Here is a 15795-nt window from a genome sequence, read left to right as displayed (position 1 = left end):
ACCATAGTTACACATTAAAAGACGAAATTATAAAAAAAATTAAAAACAAATCAGTTTTATATTCAAATTTTGGAAGAACTAGAAGAGAATTTTTATTCCAAAAAAAAAAACAAACATTTCATCTATTTTTTAATTTTTTATTACCGATAAAATAGACAACAATAGATAATAATAATTTATGGATCAGAAAGTTAAAAAAAATTCTAAAGTGGAATTTAGGTAATGCCACTTTCACGGATCATTTTACACCTGCCACTTTAACTTTATGAAAATAACTAATGTCATTACCGCCATAATTAATATTTATAACATCTTAACTTTCCTATTGCCCTAGGATATTGTACACTGCATATTTTGCCCTACGGGGAAGTTATTAATAAACAGTTGCAAATAGTCACTAAAATTCAACAAAAATTATTTGTTTATTTTAAATTTCTATACGGAATCTTCGAAACATATTAAATCTTTCCAAGAGAAATGTAACAAATTTCAAATCAGATTTCTGTGAAGTTAGGAGGAATTATACCCTTATTACACTGTTGTAATGTTGGTCATCTAACAGTTGTGGCAACGAAAAACTCAACAGCAAATTCTACTTCAACATACATCAAAATCTGACACAAAGATGGGGTATCAACAGTGGGAATAAAAATTTTGTATTTTGGGTCGCCGTGCGCTACAAATAAAAATTGTACAAACCTTACTTCTTTTTCGAAAAATTCACCAAATTTCATCTTTTTACCGATGAAATTATGGAATTCCGTCCAATCATTTGCATTTTGAATTCGTTCTATAAAATAAAAAATTCTAAAGTTCGCACTTCTTGTTCTACGATTTCACAATTTGGTGCACTTAATAAATGCGTCTAAAGAAAAAAGTCCACCAAAATTTCATTTCTTTAACGTTAAAACTGTCGAACTTTTTCATTTTTATGAAATATTTTGCATTTTCAGTTTGTCCTATAATACAAAAAATTCTCAAAATTCGTATTTCTTGATCTAAAATTTTGCAATTTGGTACACTAAATAAATGTCTCTAAAGGATTAAACTCCCCAATTTTTTTTTTGTTTTGGGTTAAATCTGAGGAAGTTACAAATTTTCATAGAATATTTTGCATTTTGAGTTGGTCGTATGAAACGAAAACTTCTAAAAATTTGTATTTCGTATTTTAGAATTTGGAATTTGGTGCACTTAATAAAAAATGTCCCTAAAGGAAAAAAAAACACCAAATTTTATTTCTTTCAAGTAAAAATTGTGGAAGTTTCTAGTTTTTATAAAATATTTTGCATTTTTAGTTCGTCTTATAAAACAAAAAATTCTAATATTCGTACTTTTTGTTCTACGATTTTGAAATTTGGTACACTGAATAAATGCCTGTAAAGAAAAAAAACACCAAATTTTATTTCTTTGACTTATTATTTTGGAAGTCATTAATTTTTATAGATTATTTTGCGATTTAAGTTGGTCCTCTAAATTATTATTTTTTTTAAATTCGTATTTCTTGATTTAAAATTTTGCAATTTAGTACACTGAATAATTGCCTTGAACGGTTTAAGTTCTCTAAATTTCATTTATTTTGCGTTAAGTCTGTGGAAGTTGCAAATTTTTATGGAATAATATGCATTTTGAGTTCATCCTATAAAATGAAAAATTCTAAAATTCGTAATTTTTGTTCGACGATTTTAAAACTTGGTACACTTAATAAATGCGTCTAAAGGAAAAAGTCCACCAAATTTCATTTCTTTGGCGTTTAAATTGTGGAAGTTACATATTAATTTTTATAGAATATTTTGCATTTTGAGTCGTCCTATGAAACGAAAAATTCTCAAATTCGTACTTTTTGTTCTACAATTTTGAAATTTGATACACTTAAGAAATGCCCCTTAAGGAAAAATCCACAAAATTTCATTTCTCTAACGTTAAAATTGTGGAAATAATTAATTTTTATGGAATATTTTGCATTTTGAGTTCGTCCTTTATATTAGTTTTTGTACTTTTTTAATTTTTATACCTTTACTTAAAAAATGTCGAATTTACAAAATTTTATAGCATATTTTGCATTTCAAGTTCATCGTACAAAAAACAATTCTAAACTTTCTAAATCTGTTTCTAAAATTTTACAAATTAGTACACTTAATAAACGCCTCAAAAATGGTAAGTCCAGCAAATTTTATAACTTTGCTAATAAAAATGCCGAATTTAAAATTTTTTATAGCATATTGTGCTTTTCTATAATTCGTCGTACAAAAAACAATTCTAAAATTTCTAAATCTGTATCTAAAATTCTGCAATTTATATGCTAAATAAACGCCTGTAAAGTAGTAAGTCCACCTTTAATTAATTTAACATTAAAACTGTGGAATATTTTGTATTTTGAGTTCGACCTATAAAACGAAACTCCAAAATTCTGACTTCACACAGACCCACCCTTTCTTTATAACAAAATGGAGATTGCGATTAAAACGTAAAAAACAATTCATTGTATTGGCTGGCATCGTCGTTATCAAAGTAGTTTTTATAGCAAAAAACGCATCCAAGCATCCAACTCGATCGGAACTGATCGTTCATTGGCTGGATCCTCAAAACTCATATTTATTGGACAAATTTCCTAGCTAATTTAGTCGCGCAGAATAAAACAATCAACTTATTGGATGGCAAAAAACGCTCTGAACATTAGAACTCGACTTCTGGATTTAGACGAGACAAAAAAATAGTATAAAAGAAACTGAATTAATAAAAATCGGATCTACATAAAATACTTTATTTACATGACTAGGACACTAAAACAAATTAATCATTACAATTCCTGCCGAGTGCTAAATAAACGTACATTTCCTAAACCTAAAATTTTGTAAAAACTCTAGAAACATTCCACCCTATTGATTGACCCCATACAGCGCCGCACACAGCCTCAATTGGAAATCCTTGTACAAAAGCTTTCCTCCTAAAGGAACTCGACTTAAGAACATACTCAACGTCATTAAACACAAAGCTTTTCCATTCATCAAAAATCTGGAAGATTGCACTTCCGGCAGTCCGTGCTGACGAGTGACCAAGCTGACCCACTGGGCCACGTGCTCCCTACTCCACTGTCTCGGATCTAAAAATAAAAACACAATAAAATATACAGTGTGTTGAAATTAAAATTGAGACGAACCTTTGGGTAAGCTGTCTTCGAGTTCTTCGAAATTCACCCTTTCCCATCTCGTGGGTCCGTACCTGACTGGAGCAACTTCCGCCGTTTGTAAAGCCATTTTCAAGTAGTGCCCTATTTTGGTGTCTTTTATCTGAAAATCCGGAATTCAGGAATTACTCAAATGCCAGCGTTGTTTATTTTCGTTTCGCGGATGTGGGCTCTATGAAAGCCTGGCGGAAACGGCATTGATGAGGAAACACCCCTTCCTGTGTCTAAAACTACCCCTGAAAGGCCCGGACGAATACATCACCACTGACATAACGAAACGGCAGAGAGTCGGAAGCAGAGGGCGGACCGGATTCGAGACCAACAGATTCTAATTGGGAGAGAATCGAAATTTTTGTTTAGACGTTAATTACCGGATTGTGACCGGACAATTACCGGAAATTACAATTGGAGCACAAAAAACGGCGAAATTTGGAATCTCAAAAATTGGCGATTTTGAAATAGAGGCGGAAAAAAATCCATTACAGCTTATTTTAATTAAATGAAGTTGGCAGGTTTCGTTTTTTAAATTGCTTTTCAGTTTTAAGAAAAAAATTATAGAAATTTTCATGCTACGCCAATGATTATTTAGGTTACTATGCATAGGTACATTATTAACGAAGAAAATGCTCTCCGTTGTTGTTAAGGTTATTTTGTGCATATCAGTGGCGCCGAATAAGGTCCGGATTTTGGAATTTTTACCTTTAAATTAATAAAAATCACCGAAAACGTCTTCTACGCATTTCCGTGATTTTTTATCTTTTGTATGTACAGGGTGAGTCAGAAAATGAAGTCGCTCTCCGGTTTGTACGTCTATGAGCATCAGATGTCTGTCGGCAAACATGAAAAACTCCCGAGTGTGCTAAAGCCGTTAGAATCGATAAGGGGCCATTTAGGGCACAAGAGGGTGTCGCCTTACCAGTCCCATATGGTCCGTATCACAACAAACAAAATTGATATAGCAGCAGCGAGAAAAATTCGCGTATCATCACCGAACGAAACGTTTAATCTGAGAGGAGGGCATTATTTACATACATTTGTAATAAACGCACATGTAAAGGACGTCCACAGACAGGATATCCGTATCCTTGCCTATATAAAAGCCCTGTTTGACCATACTGACAGGAAAAGGAAACTTATTATCACCGATTTTCAATTGCCATTATCATTTTTTCCGTTTCATTCATTTCGAATGCAAAACGAACGTCGCTTTTTGGACCATTGTGACAAAAACGCAATTCCCGGAAATAAGAATGAGCGGGCGGGGGTAAGGGCGCCACAAGTGCACATCGAAAATTAATTAATCAAACTTCAGTTTTCCTAAGATTGCAAGTTCCTAAATGCTCGCCTCTGACGACCTTGCCCCTGCTAATCAATTAGCAAACAAATGACACTTACCTTCTTGGTAGTCGGATCAAGTAGGCGCGAGCACGTGCACGTTGACAGATGTTCCACAAACAAAACACAACCGTTTCCAACGCCAACGACGCCACGAATGACCCAAAGCTAACCACGGCCTTCGCTGATAAATCAGCTTCCGGGGGTAGTTACCCCCACTCTACTTTCCGGGCCATTAAAGTCGGCACATTCTGCTGGAAGTGGACGTTAATTGCAGTTTTAATTAGGGTCGGTCACCAAGGGCTAGGGGTGGAATTTGTGTTCTATTAAATAATACGGGGGTTTGGCGGAAGTGGAGGATTGGGGGCTAATGGGATGTTATGTCACGTTTTTTTTTTGAGGGGTTTTACTCAACAGTTGTGGGTACTCATTTCACGCAGAATTTTACGTGGAATTCAAATGTGTCCTTCAAAGTTTCAAAATAAAAAAATTGCGATCAAACCGGTGTTTTTTAGCTCTCCTTTGGAAAATACTTGATAACAGATTTGGTCAGTTTGAACATCTTGAACTGCTCTTTCAATTGACGTAACATATAAACCTATTCAATGTCGTTTTTATAGCAAAAACTTTTATGAAAAATGAAGGCCAATTGCTAGTCAAAAATTGTATTTTATTTCAAAATCTAGTTTATTTGTAATGTTTACATAAAGTCATAGGTACTCATTTTACGCAGAATTGTATGTAGACACCAAGTCTGTCTTTAGATTTTTTCTACGACGACAAATAACCGAATTAGAAACAAATAAGTTTCAAAACGATGAAAAAACGATAAATTGGCTCTCCCTTGTAAAATACTTAAGCTATAAATGTCCGAATTGGCTAATTTGTAGATCTCGATTTGCTTTCTCAATTGACGCAACATACAAACGTAATTTTAGTCGTTTTCGTGAAAAAAAAATCAAAATAAGCACCAAATACCAGTCAAAAATTCAAATTTATGTCAAAATCTAGTTTATATGTGGAGTAAACGTTAAGTCATAGGTACTTATTTTACGCAGAATTTCACGTTGAATCCAAATCTGTCCTTACAATTTTCCTAGGACAACAAATAATTGTAGAAGCGAATAAGAATAAAAACGGCGAACAAAACAATATAAAAAAAGATAAAATTTGGGTTTTTGACTCTCCCTCGTAAAATACTTGAGCTGTGAATGTTAGATTTAACCAGTTTATAGAGCTCGAACTGCTCTTTCGATTGATGTAACATACAAACGATTTCGACGTCGTTTTCGTGGCAAAATTTTTTTTTGAAAATGAGCTCCAAATGCCGGTGCAAAATTCTATTTTATGTCAAAATTTAGTTCATTTGTGGAGTAAACTGAAAGTATAGGTACTCATTCTACGCAGAATTTTACGTCGAATCGGAAACTGTTCTTAGAACTTTCCTACGACAACAAAAAATCAAATTAGAGGCAAATAAGAATAAGAAAAAACTGCGATCAAAACAATACTAAAAAGATGAAAATTAAAACATAAAATTTGAGTTTTTGGCTCTCCCTCGTAAAATACTTGAGCTATGAATGCCAAATTTACCCAGTTTATAGAACTCCAACCGCTTTTTCGACTGATGTAACGCACAAACAAAATCGAAGTCGTTTTCGTGGGGAAAAAAATTTTTGAAAATGAGCTCCAAATGCCAGTCAAAAATTCAATTTTATGTCAAAATCTTGTTTATTTGGGGAGTAAATTTCAAGTAATAGGTACTCATTTTACGCAGAATTTTACGTGGAATCCAAAACTGTTCTTAGAATTTTTCTGCGATAACGAATAATTGAATTAGACGCAAATAAGAATAAAAAATACGTTAGTTACGCATATTAAATTTGGTCACTTTATAGATCTCAAATTGCTCTTTCGATTGATGTAACACATAAACGATATTCGACGTCGTTTTTGTGTCGAATTTTTTTTTAAATCAAAAAATTCTGATTTATGCCAAAATCTAGTTTATTAAAGTAGTTAAACAGTCAAAGGTACTCATTTGACGCAGAATTTTACTATTAATTCAAATCTGTCACTGTGTCACAAACCAAATTAAAAACAAAGTAGACATTTATGTAATGAGGATAATAGAGGGAATTATTATGGCTCGCGTAGCGAAGTTATCAGACGAGTCGAAGCTTGACGTAACTTTGTGTTATAAAGCGCGCTGCACATGTTCCTCCATCTGCTACCTGTTTCGTAATTAATCAACCCACCATCAAGCTCCATCAAAACCCATTGCCTACTCATCACTAATAAGAATTCCATTGCCGTAAAAAACCACCCCTTCGCACCCATCCGCCTCATTTCCTCCGATGATTATCCACGCCGCCCGCTTCTTTTTCTGGTCAATCTCTCTTGTCCTCGCTCAAACCATTGTCAATCACCGGAAGCATCTGTCCCGAATCCAAACATCACATTCTCGATTCCGAACCTCCGGAATACGAATACAATCACGTCAGCCAACAGGTGTCCAACTGTAAAATCGTCAAATAACTGTCATAAAAATAAATCGGTTTATTACAGGGCGAATTTGTAGACTTTATGCGAAGACATGACCACCGGAAACGGCCGTTTTCTGAAGACAGGAAGAATGAAAAGGAAACGTCAAGGGACGGTCACGTGGCACAAAAACGGACGTTGCCATGGGTGGCACGGGAACAAACAAAGTGACAGGGGTGGAATATTCTCTGAATGGATAAATAGAGGTGGCGAGTGTGAAATTGGGTGCGAAACTAATTTGTTGCTGACAAAAATAAAATCACTAAATTTATGAAAAATATTTATTCAACGAGGCACAAAATACATAGAAAACTGGTCAACAATGATTTTACTACAACGAGTTATACAGTGATACCTTATCTATAAGAAAGCTAACAATACTGGAGTCTCTTAACATTCCGTAAAGCTCTGAAGTTGCAGCATCTGGTGGTACTAACTTCATATTAAGTATACCTAATTGAAAATCGATAAAAAATATTTGAATTCTCATACAAACTTATGAATAAGATTACAACTTATATCACAAATCAAAATTTGTACCTCCAAAAACAGCCTCAAGTACGATTCAGTCAGTACTCAATTATACAGATTCCATAAAGAAATCATCCCATCGGCACCACTAGCTGCCATGATATTCGCGTCCCAGTATCTAACATTCTTGGGGGAGAATTGCACGTCGGTTACTGCCCCCCTGTGCTCTGTCAAAACCGCCAACAACCTTAGACTTTTCCACGAGAAAAGTCTCAAACTCCCGTCCCACCCCCCTGACACGAAAATTTTCCTGTCCCACCTCAATTTGACAATATTGCACCCGTCATTGGTTATCGAGATCTCACCTTTCAGTGTGATATTAAAATTCGGATCAATCGTAAAAATCTGTAAGGTATTGGAGGAGTTCCCACAAATACCACGCCCACTGACCGGGTCAAACGTCAACGAAGTTATATACTCGCGGAGTTTCAAATGGCCACACGGTTGAAATGTCGTGTAGTCCCATAGAATAATATCCCCGGTTTCGTACCCCCCCAAAATATACACTTTCCCCCCCAATTCGACTTTCTGGAGACACATGACGTCACCAAGTTTCGATTTATGGGGGACCAAGCGGTTTTGTTTCATCATTGTTTTGATGTCGATGACGTCAAGAGTGCTGTTTTCTTGGGGGACAATGAGATTCTCGTTAAGGAGGAGGCTGCGACAGAAGCCGCCATTGCACGTGTATGTCTTTGCGAGTTTATAATTCGAGTCGTTTTCGATCGTCCAGTGTTTGATTAAACCGCTCTTTTCCTGAGTTAGAATATCGCTTTTGAGGGTGTGGACTGCCTGGATCGAGTCGCCCATTTGTTGCTTGTGTTGGAGGCGGTTCGTCTGGAATAGAAGAGGGCGGGGCGTAAGAAAAAGAGGCGGGGCGAGTAAAAATATCGCGAAATTTTGCGATTTTCTTACCTCCAAGTCCCAGAAATGGACAAACCCGGTTTCTGTAGCCGCCAGCAGCCTGGAAGTGTAATTTTCGTCTGTAATGGGAAAACACAAACTGTGAACGTGACCCATGTCACCTTTTAAACAGAACACAGGGTCTGGGGGTAAAACTGCCATTTTCACTGGAGGTGTGGAAATATTCACATCCCTTGCAACGGCGAAATGTCACCTAAAACTGAAATTTCTTGTGTTTTTTTACTGAAACAAACAAATGAAACTTACTATTTTGTATAAATTTAACGGAAAATCCGTTTTAGCACTTTGCACTGGTGATATCAGTTTGTTGACGTTTGTTCTGAACTGTCATTCAGAGAAGCAACCAACATTACGAAAAAAAAACAAACAATTATTTGAAATTACGATTTAATTTACTGCGCATTTTAACGACAATTAAGTATCGACATACGTTATTACAATAATAAGGTAACAGAGCTAAACAGAACAAATTTCGAAACTAGATAAAGTTTGTACGTAGGCAACCAACATTACACCAAATGTGGCTAACACGCCTCCAACGGTAAATTAAAACCGACACCGGCAGTCCACAGTTTCAATCTCTTTACTGTAGCCGGCACCAAGTACCGTGTTTATGACTTTATTGGTGTCCTAACTGCGCAAAGGGACCAGACCACTACAGTAACTGATTCTTATATCTTATAATTTATGACAGGCATCGGTAAAAGTGATAGTCGGTTTTAGTTGTTTAGAGGGGTCTGGGGAACCTGTCATAAATAACAAAATTTAAGAATCAAACACTGTGCTGGTTTCGTCCCTTTGTGCAGTTAGGACTCCAATTCAGTCATAAACACGGTATTCAGTACCAATTTTACTAATTTTCGCACTCTAACTCCCACTGCTCCACACTAGGTACCACCATAGGCTCCAAAACTCGGCTAAAATTCGAAAAACCACACTTAAAATCGCACCCTTCTAAGACAACATCGTACACCCCCGTGTCGTTCTTAAAAAAAATATTAACATATTTCTCATCAACCCCTTGGTGTAGTTCCATAAGCACGGCGCTCGAATAAGGGGGCACCTCCTCGTTGAAGGCCCCCATTGTGGTCAAAACATTGGACAATGTGGAGTCGTGCCCTGAAAACACCAACAATTTCGTCGTTTCTTCACCCCCAAAATTCTCAAGAATTCTGCCGAAGAGCAACCCTGTCATCAGTCGAGCCAACTCCTTCGTGTAACACGGGAGTTTGTACCGTAAAAGAACGACTTGTTTGATGGCTTCCGGGTACATCTCAGACGCCCAATCCGGGAGAGTCTTGTTGGCCAAGAACTGAGAGTGCAACGTGTTGAAGATGATCTCCACGTCGTACACGTCTTTAATGGCGTTTCCAGTTCTGTTACTCAAAAACTCGTACAAGTTCTTATTAATATCATTGATTTGCGTGATTGTCTCTGATGTTAACAACTCTTCGAACATCCGCTGGTACTTCTTGCACGGCTTCTTCATTGCCAACAGAGGATCTTCTTGAGTTGGGGTTGTGTGCACAGGAATCGGTTGCCAGTTGATATCAAGAAACTTCGCGGTTTCTGAAGGAGGGTAGAGACCGGCGAGAGTCACCTCCGCAGACATAAGAGTCCGATCAACGTCGGTAGAGACGGCGTGGATAGTCCTGGGGGAGTAGCGAGGCGCTAAAAGGGAGGAGTAACGGGCGTTGAGCCACACCCCCAAGTCGTACTGACGCTGAATGCCTCTCTGAAAAAACACGAATTTGAATCTCGCGCTCGAATCTCAAGATCGTATTGGTGACGCCCTCTTTTTAAGACGCTGTGATTGGGCGAGGCGCGTTTTATAACAGTGGGCTTGGTTTGTTATTCACGGGACGCACCCACTGGCGGATTAAACTATAAATTGGATTTTTACTTTGGTTAGCTGTCCTAATCCTTCCGGCCAGTGCGACTCGTCGGAATAAGGGTCTGTTTTGTAGGTTGTCATAGGGTTTCTGTCGCCATGTCGGTGAATCTAAAACGAATTAAACTTAATCTTCGATTAAAATTTGGTGTTAAATTCTTACAACAACCGCTGATAAGAGCTCACCGGTCACACCGGACACTATTACAATGCTAAAAAGTAGAACGAACATTGTACGTTGTACTTTGAATGGAACCGAACACACACTGGACTTGCAACGCCCACTAAACACGTGACGACCCTGACAGACTCGCTGGGGAAAATTATAAAAAGAGTAAAAATATAATTGTTTATTACAAACAAACCAACAATGGATAAAAAGTCGATTTACACTGACAAAAATACTTTTTTAAGATGGCGGGAGTAGGAGGAGCTTCTTAAATTTGACCTTGAAGTGAGCAAAAGTCAGTGTTACAATATAAAAATCAGTTTTACTTAAAATTAACTTCTAGTCTACTTATAGTGAGTCGTTGGAGGAGGAAACCGAGCCAATACGCTGCAAGTCAGTCTTATTTTTTTTACCCACACAATTTGTGATTGATTGATGATTACTCGTCTAGCCAAATGACTTTTTGTGGAAAGAGGAACAATATCCGGCGTATTAGTATGAGGATCACAGTTTAATTCAGTAAAGTTAAGTAAAAGACGCAAAAATAAAGCGGCTTTAAAATACGTTGGTTATACTGTTACCCTAAAACGTACGAAAGAAGCCCACATCACCAGGGTTACGTCCTACCGCTAGCTACAACAATGGAAGCCCACTTTACGGAAATCGGTGAAATTTCATTAGCTCCTCCCACTGCCCCGCCTCTTGACTACCAAAAGTGTTCACGTGACTCAACACCGAGATGCTATTGGTCCAAGCTCTATCACAACGTCACAGCCGTTGTGTTGACGTGCGTGAAGCGCCACTTTTGAAAAATGCTATCAGCGCACGCCTCCACAACTAATCCTTTTCCGTTTTCGACTCCTGCACTAGTTAAACATTTATCAGAAGTAGGGTTATAAATGGTCCCATTCCTAAAAAGTACCCAAAATTGTTCCCTTTTATGACCGTGACATTCAGTAAGCTGCACCTCTCTGACGCCGAACGTCTCGGCGCAGAAGTTTTCTTTTCTGAGTTCGCCTTTGAAGCTCAGAGAGAAGTACTGAGACATTGCCAAGTATGGGTGGCATTGGTACAGTCCCAATGGTCCGATTTTGTCTTCGCCGAGTTGGAGGTCGTCTAGACATAGACCGTATGAGTTTTGGACTTGTCCATGGCCGTAGACGTTCTCATCGGGGATGAACTTCTCGGGGTAGACGTTCTCTAAGTACCACTTGAAGCTCTTACAGCGGAGCTTCTCTCTGAGGTGTTTTCTATGGGTCAAATCCCCCACAATGGGGTTGTTTTCCAAAGCCGGCTGATGCATGAAAAAGAACCTCTTGTACTCATCCATCCAGACATGGGCTAATCTCGCCGTGTTAATCCCATGCGTATCCTTATTATCCGGGAAGGAATACGGATGGAAGTCCCGGAAAATGTGTCCAACTCTGGAACACGGGACGGTTTCCAGCCGCCCTCCACACTGCCATATCCTGAAGGACATCTCCAGGTTCTCCCCGCCCCAACCATCCATCTGTTCGTCGTAAGACCCAATCTCCCAGAAGAACTTGCGGTCCATGGCAAACAACCCTCCCGCCATCGTGGGACTCTTCACCGGCGTCAATTTTCTTTTGTCCGCTTCATCCTGGATGTCAATCCAGGTGAAGTGGCCGGACCACGAAAACCCGCCCACTTGGTAGCTCGTGTCGCCATTGGTCGAATACGCGAGGGTGTTGGCTTCGATCACGTCGATGATTGGTACGAGGACAGCCGTACGGTCTTCTTCAATCCGGGAGAGGAGGGGCTCGATCCAGGAGGAGGTGGCTTCGCAGTGAGCGTCCAGAAAGATGAGAACGTCGCCGGTGGCGACGCGGGCGCCTTGGAGGCGAGCGCGGATCAAACCCATCCGGGATTTCAAGTGGATTAGCTTGATATTGTACGTCGGCAGACGCGATTGGATGTAGTAATCCAGAAGACCGTTCAAGGAGTCTATAAAACGATTTGGATATCTTATCAGGGGGATAAAGACGGATTAACGTACCATCAGTGCTTGCATCATCCACCAGAATAATTTCCTGAAGGAGGTGCCTAGGCGTTTGTAAAATGACGCTCCAGATGGTCCGCAAAATTACGCTCAAAAGCTCGTTGTAAAATATCACAATAACAGACGCCTTCAGATTAGGGTCGTAATTAAAAGTCTTGCATCTGCAAGAGAAGTGTTAAATTGGGGCTAAGAGTTCGAGGAACATACTTTGGATTCCGGGGGTCCCTCAGTTTCCGGTCCAGCGGCATTCGGTCACTTAGTACAGTGTTCAGAGCGTACTTCTTAAGCGCCTTCTCCCCTTCTTTAGCGTCGGGGCCTTCGAGGTACGCCGGCTCCCCATTGTTCCCCAAATTCGGTACAATCTTACCCTCATAACTTCTAAGTTTTGCCTCAAACTGAGTTGTCTCCAGGGGCAGAGCCTTGGAAGTCGGAATCCCTTCGAGTAGTAAATTCCTCAGGAAGATCACCACCGCAGTTACCACAGTGGCCGCAAGAAAAAATTTTAAGTAGACACGCTTAATTCGTGGACATTTCAATAACATTATTTGACAACGTGGTTCACGTTACTGACTCTACGAGAGTTCGCACATTCTTTATCTGGGAAAGTTTATTTGAATTAGGCCACTTATCTAAACAAAAACTGACTTGTTGGCAAAATGAGATGTGGGCCGAAAAATAACTGAAGCCGCCACTGTTGCCCCGGAAAGAATTTCTGTGACTAAGCTTCGATCGATGTTGTGACAATTTCGTGACTATTTTTTTTCAACTGGGAATTTCACGGGTTTTTGTTAACTTTCAAAAGTGTGGGGTTATGTTATTCAAATGTGTGCGAGTGACATTTCGCTGACGTTTGACGTTTAAGCAGGATTGCCAACTTTGCGTTCCTATTTCCCCGATTCTTCGTCACTATTCCAGGGATTTATTTCATAACCGGAAGTGGTACGACTTGTACAAGTGACGTTCCTCGGGAATTCACCCACGAAATCGCGTTTCTATTCCGGGAAGACAATTTTCCGGTGCATCTAGCAACCATGTGCTTCCGGCGCACGCGCAGTCTTTTGTTTTCCGTGTCATTTTTAATGGCGGAATGTTTGTAATTAATGTAAATGAATTCGCTCATAACGCGAACAATTTAAATAATTCGTGGAACCCGGTGTGACTCACCTTCCAGTGCCGGACTCGTGGAGCTTTCCAGCCCAGAAGCCTTTTGATTTCTCAGTGGTGAGTTTTCGCATTTTCGCGAGTTTTCCGGGATATTTTGAAGTTTGGGGTGGTTTGGGGGTGGCAAGGGCGCGTGAAACGTCACTCATGACGTTCCGTGGCGTCCCGATGTCAATCGTACGAAAGTGGGTTATGGACAGGGCCGGACTCGCCCAGCCATAAAACGCTAATTGAAATTGAATTTTTGCGTTGCGGGTGATTTATATCCGGGATGGGTGAGGTCAGGGCTGGGCTGTCACGATAGCAGTGACAAGGCGACTTGGAAATAATTTGAAAGGAGGCGCCCCTTAATCTTAGTGGGGCGCGAGTAAATTAAAAATGGCAGCGGGGCGCCATTTTGTTGATACAAGGGGCACGTTTGAAGGCTTTACACCTTCATTTTTGTTGGATGAGGGCAAACAGTTTTGATTAAAACCGTGTTTACTCTTTCGATAATGGCGCCAATAAAATGACCGTATTTGGCTTTAGTGGAGTTGGGTGGCTGTTAAAAAGCGCTTACACGGTGATAATTAATTTGTTCGAGCTTTGAAAAGACTCAGTACATCTCTGTAATGGAACGCAGGGTGGGATTGATTAATGTTTGTAGTTTTCCTAGTTTCGATATCCATATCTAGCTTCCAGTTGAAAGTTGGATGAAATTAATTGATATCATGTTCTCATGCTGCTATACTGTTCCCATATTCTTTTGATATTAATTAAGGTCAGCACCTGCTGAGATCGTTGCACGATGATGAGCATTTTTGCACAAAATTGAACGCGATGGGATTGCATATTCTGTAACAAAACTTAGAAAGGAGGATATATAGTGTACATAACCTAAATGACACACTCCTCGGTGGCTTCAACCCACGCGCGCGACAACAGAGCGCCTCGTCACCCTGCGACACAATATACTGAGTCATAAACCGTCCGTTTGTTTGTCAGCGGTTGAAAGGTTCGACTGTATTTGAAATTGATCATACATGCTAACTCGGGCCCATTGTGTTCCTGAATGGGCTTTTTGTGCGATTTAATAGTTGCACGATGAAAAAGTCATTGCATTCATGTCGTATTTTTTCTATTTCGTTCTGGTCGACGAGCTTCGTTTTCTCCTTCATGAAGGTCATGAGCAATGACAGTAACATCACTGGAACAAATTTCATTTCTTTATGACACAATTCGTGTGCTCCCGTTCCAAGAAACCCACTGGACATGGAGACAAAAAAGATTTTTTTCTTATTTATTTAAACATCTCGAGGAGGTTACGACCGGACGTGATCATGCTCCACCACGTATGCACAAGCTGATAAAAGGACTTAGCAGAGCGGTAACTTTATTTCCAAGAGAAGAAAAGAGATCACGAAGATATGATGGCCGACAGCCATGTCGTACGAAAAGAAATATGTAAAGTGGCGAGATCATGTCGGAATTTCACCGTTATTTCGGTATTTGTGGGTTTGGAATTATCAACGGGGAGAACATGGAAAAGTTAGAAACTGTCGTATTGGTACAGTCTCTTTGTTATCGCGGTTATATAAACTTATACGACTTCTTCGGCCATGAAACGCTAAAAGGAACAATAGTAAAAGAGTTGATGGCGTTCGGCTGATGATGACCTCTTATGCTTAAAAGCATATTTCCTGTCTTTTCTTTTATTTCCTACTCGTTGATTACTAAAGTCGGGCGCGTGCGGTTTAAAGAGATGTTAATTTTTATTCGGGTTTGAATGATGTGCGAGCACGTAGACATGCACCTTCGTTTCAAAGAACGAAAAGATTGGAAACGTGCCGCCGGGCTCAAATTGGATTGTTTACAAAGAGATGACCACCGTGAAGTGTAAAACTGCGGAAAGTTGTAATGAAATTCAGAACAAGTTTGCACTTTTGATAATCATATCAGCGAAAACTACTCGTGTTGTTACGAAGAAATGGAGCTTTTGGACAGATTCTTTAGGCGAGCGAAGCGAGCAAATGGTCAGTTTTTAAGTGCTATTCTTC

General features: G+C 39.2%; 4 protein-coding genes across 5 annotated transcripts; all 4 read right to left on the bottom strand.

Moving 5' to 3' along the window:
- Positions 1-2745: 2745 nt before the first annotated feature.
- edl (ETS-domain lacking) lies at positions 2746-4690 on the bottom strand. Of its 2 annotated transcripts, none has more exons than XM_088032584.1 (3): positions 4580-4690; positions 3158-3287; positions 2746-3100 (listed from the first exon to the last, which is right to left on the bottom strand). In XM_088032584.1, exons 2-3 carry the CDS (start codon positions 3252-3254, stop codon positions 2877-2879), a joined length of 321 nt encoding a protein of 106 aa, XP_087888710.1. In that variant the 5' UTR covers positions 3255-3287; positions 4580-4690; the 3' UTR covers positions 2746-2876. The 2 variants fall into 2 exon arrangements, with proteins under 2 accessions (XP_087888710.1, XP_087888709.1); XM_088032583.1 differs by lacking the exon at positions 4580-4690 and adding an exon at positions 4101-4204.
- Positions 4691-7330: 2640 nt separating this feature from the next.
- Positions 7331-8866, bottom strand: LOC148177656 (guanine nucleotide-binding protein subunit beta-like protein 1). The gene is made up of 3 exons (XM_088032090.1): positions 8765-8866; positions 8510-8717; positions 7331-8431 (listed from the first exon to the last, which is right to left on the bottom strand). The coding sequence occupies exons 2-3, from the start codon at positions 8657-8659 to the stop codon at positions 7640-7642; spliced, it is 942 nt and encodes a 313-aa protein (XP_087888216.1). The 5' UTR covers positions 8660-8717; positions 8765-8866; the 3' UTR covers positions 7331-7639.
- Positions 8867-8888: 22 nt separating this feature from the next.
- On the bottom strand, positions 8889-10701 carry LOC148177655 (prostatic acid phosphatase-like). Its single transcript, XM_088032091.1, has 3 exons — positions 10573-10701; positions 10422-10520; positions 8889-10253 (listed from the first exon to the last, which is right to left on the bottom strand). The coding sequence occupies exons 1-3, from the start codon at positions 10639-10641 to the stop codon at positions 9372-9374; spliced, it is 1050 nt and encodes a 349-aa protein (XP_087888217.1). The 5' UTR covers positions 10642-10701; the 3' UTR covers positions 8889-9371.
- A 43-nt stretch (positions 10702-10744) lies between these two features.
- Pgant1 (Polypeptide N-Acetylgalactosaminyltransferase 1) lies at positions 10745-13463 on the bottom strand. The gene is made up of 3 exons (XM_088032089.1): positions 12806-13463; positions 12596-12759; positions 10745-12543 (listed from the first exon to the last, which is right to left on the bottom strand). The coding sequence occupies exons 1-3, from the start codon at positions 13138-13140 to the stop codon at positions 11339-11341; spliced, it is 1704 nt and encodes a 567-aa protein (XP_087888215.1). The 5' UTR covers positions 13141-13463; the 3' UTR covers positions 10745-11338.
- Positions 13464-15795: the final 2332 nt, after the last annotated feature.

This window comes from Gnatocerus cornutus, chromosome 3 (genome assembly GCF_029298725.1).
Source record: "Gnatocerus cornutus isolate USDA-ARS CGAHR chromosome 3, icGnaCorn1.1, whole genome shotgun sequence".
Lineage (NCBI taxonomy): Eukaryota > Metazoa > Arthropoda > Insecta > Coleoptera > Tenebrionidae > Gnatocerus > Gnatocerus cornutus.
Note: the sequence above shows the minus strand (reverse complement) of the source record. Positions and strands in the feature narration are given on the sequence as shown.